The 6,000-nt window shown below is 48.6% G+C and overlaps 1 protein-coding gene across 1 annotated transcript in view; it reads right to left on the bottom strand.

The window, feature by feature from the left end:
- Positions 1-6,000, bottom strand: part of KIAA2012 (KIAA2012 ortholog) — an 87,605-nt gene that overhangs the window by 56,941 nt on the left and 24,664 nt on the right. The window contains 2 exon segments of the mRNA XM_023763173.1: positions 4,313-4,377; positions 4,379-4,421. Coding sequence (XP_023618941.1) covers positions 4,313-4,377; positions 4,379-4,421 — 108 coding nt within the window.

The raw sequence follows: 6,000 nt of genomic DNA, 5'->3' as shown, positions 1-6,000 counted from the left end.
AGAGAGGAAGGGAGAAAGAGAGAGAGATAGAAACATCAATGATGAGAGAGAATCATGGATTGGATGCCTCCTGCACGCCCCCTACTGGGAATCAAGCCCGCGACCTGGGCATGTGCCCTTGATCGGAATTGGACCTGGGAACCTTCAGTCAGCAAGCTGACACTCTATCCACTAAGCCAAACCAGCTAGGGCTCCTTATATATTTTGGATATTAACCCTTTATCAGATGTATCATTGCCAAATATGTTCTCCCTCAGGGTGGGGCAATTGCTTCCCCCCAGGCAGAAGCTGCCTCAATGGTAAAGATCTGCAGGAAAAAGATGTCCTCCACTGACTGCGTGAGGGAATGACTCAGCACAGGAAACCGGGGTGTCTGCCTTCTGAGCTCTAAACCCTGAGCCCCCAACCCTGGCTTCTGCTCACACAGCTCCAGTCCACTCTGCCCTCCTTCTGCCTGAGCCCAAGCTGAGTGGCTGCATGTGAAAATTTTCTTTTAAAGTACATTTTATTGATTTTTTACAGAGAGGAAGGGAGAAGGATAGAGAGTTAGAAACATCGATGAGAGAGAAACATCGATCAGCTGCCTCCTGCACACCCCCGGATGTGCCCGCAACCAAGGTACATGCCCTTGACCGGAATCGAACCTGGAACCCTTCAGTCTGCAGGCTGATGCTCTATCCACTGAGCCAATCCGGTTAGGGCTGCATGTGAAATTTTATGTGTTGGCCCTTTAAGAGGGTGCCAGCTGTCTCTCCCTGGCAGATAGCACCCCCTGCTTTTCACAGCCAGATGTTACCTGGGCACCTGCCTCAGATCTGGAGCTTTCTGCTGGGGAGCCCAGCTTGGGGCTTAGACCCCAGAGTGCTCAGTGGCAACCCCCACAGCTGAGATAGCTCTCGGGAACTTCAGCTGCGGCCTGTGGGGCCCCGCCAGCCCTTTCGCGCCTCCGCCCCTCCTACCAGAATCATTGATTGGCTGCCTCCTGCACGCCCCACACTGGGCACGTGTCCTGACTGGGAATTGAACTGTGACCTCTTGGTTTATAGATCGACCCTCAACCATTGAGCCACATCAGCTGGGCTAGGCTCTCCCTTTTAAAGGAACAAGTGTCAGAGGATTTGTAGACATACAGAGATGGGCAAAAGTAGGTTAAGAATAATAACAAATAGCACAGTAATGAATAAATACTTAATAATACAGAGAATAGACTGTTTAGCGTACTCACAACTATATAGCTACCTTTGCCCACCCCCTGTATTTTAAAACCACCACACCAACAAGAGTTGCAAGATTCAAGGATGCTAATTAAATTATTGAAAACAGGACATGTTTTGGAGGTGAAAATCCACTTAGGAAAGAACAAGTGTTAATTGGAAATTCTGAAAGAGATCAGGAATTTAAATTTACATGGGACCTGAAGTCCTAAATCATTAACATAGCCATTCTTGAACTTCCTGCAGTAAAAAACTTCTGAACAAAAGAACTTTTGAAAGAAAACTTCTATTGCTGCTGCTGCAATTAGGAGAATAGATTCAAATATATTTGAATCAAGAATAAGCAATTTAGAGGTCATATCCAATGTTTTAACTTGTATCCTTCCAAGTTAACTTTTCTTTTTTTAAGCCTCTGAATTTTCTGAGTGTTGCAATGCCCCAACGTGACCAAGTGGGTCAAATTCCATCTCCAGTCTTCACATCTTTTTTTTTTCTTTTTCTGAAGGTTTATATTCATCTCTATTCTGTCTGAAAGCAAGATATCATGACCTAATTGCCTAAGAATTTATTTCCAAATAGATGTTGACAAAGTCTGAAAGTCTCAGAAAGACAAGACAGATCATATTCATTCCTTTTATTGAAGTTTTTTTTAAAATTAAAAAACAACCATGAAACAACAAACTATGATCCCCAAAGAACTTTCCTTTGTGGCACCTGGGGTATCCGGTCAATCAACAAGCATGTCTTGAACATACGATAAAAATAAGAGGTTCTCTAGGACTCATACATTTGGGAGCTAAACAGAAAACAGATGAGGATAAATACAATAATCACAAAAGTGGGATTGAGGGAGAGGAATGATCTGAGGCTACATCCAGGCAGTTCCATGCGATGAGATGGATTTATGAAGGAAAATGTCCTAGAAAAGATAAGCCTTCCCCTGGAACTTAAATTATATTCTCTTTGGGGGGAATTGGGCAAAGGCTGGGAGATAAGAGAAGAAAGACTGACTGTCTGGGGCTCGATCGCCCGGGGTAGGCCTGAGTATAGTTGGGGATGAGATTGGACGGGTAGGGAGGGGATAGTGAGTAAGATGGATTTGAACAAACTGAGCTGCAAAGAGTTTGGTGTGGTTGGAGCAAATCCTTTGCAAGAAATAAATTTTTTTCCAGTAAACTGCTTCTCAAAACAAGACAAAACAACAACTTTTTCCTATTAATAGACTCTTAGAAAGCTAGATCTGTTCTATGGACCTTGTAGGGAGATGTGGGTCTAAGGTCCTACCTCACCTTCCAGGGCACCGTCCAAGCACCATTAAGACTAAAAGTCCCCCCACCCCCAAATAAAAAATAAAAGCCCGGCCTGTGTGGCTCAGTGGTTGAGTGTCAACCTATGAACCAAGAGGTCACGGTTCAATTCCCATCAGGGCACATGCCTGGGTTACAGGCTCGATCCCCAGGGTGGGGTGTGCAGGAGGCAGCCGATCAATGATTGCCTCTCATCATTGATGTTTCTATCTCTCTCTCTCCCTCTCCCTTCCTCTCTCTGAAATCAATAAAAACATATTTAAAAAATAAACATTAAAAAAAGACTAAAGACCCACCAACTGTATATGGAGGAAAGGCCAGAGAGAGGCCGGTGACTGACTCACTGACTGACTGATTGATTCATTCAACAAGCTCACAGTGAACGCCTTTGGGTTGGAAAGGCAAGTTGGATTAATGTTCATGGGGTGGGACAAGATGGCAGGCAAGGCTCCATTTATTCAGCATAAGTGTCATTTCTCTCTCTCTTTCTCTGTGTAGGAAAAGTTATTGAAAGACTTTCCACCAGCACGTATTGTGATCCTGCTATGTATGCGTCAGGCACTGTGCTAGGTAGGGGCCCGGGATACTGAAATGACTGAAACATCCTATGGACAATGTGACAACAAACTTAAATAGTTCCTCTCCCGCTTCTGACTTCTGCTTTGCCAAAGGGGGAGCGATTTCTCCTGGAACGGAGAGTACAAATGTGCAGCAGGTGAGCCGACTCCTATGTGCTTTCCAGCTGTTGCACCAGCTGTGTCACAATGACAGCGGCCCCCACCTGTCTGACTCCCGCCCCCCCACCCCCCCCCATGTCGGAACCAAGTTATTTTTAGACTCCTGTCATGGTGGAGGAAGTTCTTGAGCACTGAATTTGGAACCAAATGCAGTCCAGTTTCTGGAAACCATGTCCGAGGTGGCTAGTTCAGCAACAACGGACACAACATGAAAAAGGCAGCCATTGTCAGGGGACGTCCCAGCTGCTGTCCGTGGAGGAGGAGGCAGGTCTCTCACTCCAGAGGGGATGAGGAACTTGGACACAGCGAGGGACCGACCCAAAGTCATCTGACGACATAGGGGACAAGCCAGGGCTGCTCAAATCTCTTGGCTCTGAACCCACGCTCTCCTTACGAAGCCAGCCATGACATAACCCTCCAAACCAGTGCAGACTGCTCTCTCCCTCAGCCAGAGGCCTGCTGGCTGCGCGGCTCCTGCATACACACCCTCATGGTTCCTGGTGGTCGACACTCATCACCCTCTGACTTCATTTTCCTCCCCCCTTTGCCGAATGGCTGCTGCCCAGAGCCAACATCTCTTTCCCAAAAACGGAACGTGCCAGAAGGGATTCTGGAAACGGCCTTGATATCTGTCAGGAGCCAGATGATTCACAGCAATGAACCAACACACATCACAGGGATGCCTGATCGGATTACCAATTAGCCACCTCCACCTCTGGAAGGTGCTCGGAAGGAGGAGAAAAGGTGGTGTTTAGTTTGGGCAAATACCAAAAGGGCTTTATCTTTCTCATCAAGGCATCAGCACGGCCCATTAGCCCTCCTCCGAGCCATTCCACGGGACTTCTCTCTCCAGATGCTCAGCAAGAGGAAACTTGTTGTGCAAACATTGGGTTATTATGTCTGAGCTACAGAAGCGCCTCTGTGTCAGCGAGAGGGAGAAACTGGCTGACTCGCGTCTGTGTTTAATGATGTCTCTGCTGCCGGGAAGTTTTGGAAGCTGCAGGGAAAGCGTTTCCCTGTGAAAAGGAGGCTGACCTGGGATTTACCATCTTACCTTCGCCCGACAGGAGCGTCTCTCCTTGGGTCGGCCCTGGGAGGGACAGGCAGACGTCTCCTCCGTGGACCCAGCAACAAGGGTCCCAGAGAGGGGTCTCTGGACTCCTCTTGAAAATAAGCCCACGCATGAGCAGTGTTCGCCCCAGGGCAGGGAGGGCGGCTGAGCCTGGCCTGTGCTGCCTGGATCTGGTGGGAAAAGGCGGCTGTGCTCAGAGCCCGCCGGAGTCCAAGGTCAGCCCTGTGCCTGGGATTCGAGAGCAGGACCCTTGTTTGGTGCCTGTCCTCTGGGGGTGAAGGAGGGATGAACAGAGCGGGGCTGCCACTAGCTTATACCATGATTTTGTGAGTCTGGAAAGCAGCCCATAGGGGCCAGGCGAGACGGCGAGGGGCACCTTGCGTGTGTAGCTCAGCCCTGGGCACAGGGTTGGTGATTCCAGCCTCTGCTCCCTCTCCTCCAGGCCTTCAGACCAATGCTGGGGCTGCTCAGTGACTCCAGGGGCTCAGGCCAAGGGGAGAGGAAGCTGGATTCCCTCAGTTGCTTAGAAAGATGGAAGGTGCTTGTTTACCCTCACCTTCCCCATTCTCCAAGGCAAAGGGTCAGGGGTAGAGTTGGCCACCAGCGAAGTAGACGTTTACAAGTACACAAGCACACACACATATACACAGAGGCATGGCGTGCATGAACGAAGACACAAACACTCACATATTTATACAGAGATGTGCACACATGCTCACACACACGTATATAGGCATACCCACAAGGCAAGCATGCACCCCACATGCAGGCATGCATGCATGTACATATGTGTGCCACACATGAACAAGGACATACACATCAATGCATACACCTTGTTTGCAGACATGCATGCATACCTGCATAACTATACACATGCATACACAGGTATGCATGAATGCACAGAAACACACAATGCACCCACATAAGCATGTTAGCATGTGCCTTCATACATGTGCCCTCATCCACACCTTCACTTATATACACCCAACCTACACACTTGAGCTTTCAGGCTGCACTCTTGTCATAGTCATGGCTCTGGCATTCATTCTAGAGATTCGCCCTTTATAAGGATGGCTGGGTAAGAGAGAGTGTGTGCTGTGTGTGCCTGTGTGTGTGTGTGCCTGAGTGTGTGTGTGCCTGAGTGTGTGCGCCTGTGTGTGTGTGTGTGGGGGGGTGTGTGATTTGTCCTGGACTATACAGCCTCCCAGGGGTGCCCTTGCTGCTGTCATGTGGTAGCCAGTGTTTGGCTCATTTGTATCAAAACTGAGAAAGCACCACTGCCCTGCGAGTGTAAAGGGAGGGGATTGCAACAGAAGGGCTCTGTCTCTGAAATGGTTTGTAAGTGACAACCATGTCTTGGGGGAAAAGAGAGAGAGCGTTGGAGGGAGGAATGGAACTTAATTCTGCCCATTTCAGCCTTAAGCAGGGAAGCTGTAAACACAATGGAGTTATGTGTTTAATTGTGGACCTATGTGTTTAATTTATGCTTATAAGATGTCAAGTATATATGCTCGGAGGGGTGTGGAGGGGGGGCGAGGACAAGGGCGAGGCAGAGGGAGAGGAGGAGGGAGAGAGAGAAAGGGAGAGAAAGAGAGAGAGAGAGAGAGAGAGAGAGAGAGAGAGAGAGAGAGAGAGTTAAATAGAGGCATCTGTCTCTGGGCGAGCATGAG

This window comes from Myotis lucifugus, unplaced genomic scaffold (assembly GCF_000147115.1).
Source record: "Myotis lucifugus unplaced genomic scaffold, Myoluc2.0 scaffold_3, whole genome shotgun sequence".
Classification (NCBI taxonomy): Eukaryota; Metazoa; Chordata; class Mammalia; order Chiroptera; family Vespertilionidae; genus Myotis; species Myotis lucifugus.
This window is presented reverse-complemented; position numbering and strand designations above follow the sequence as displayed.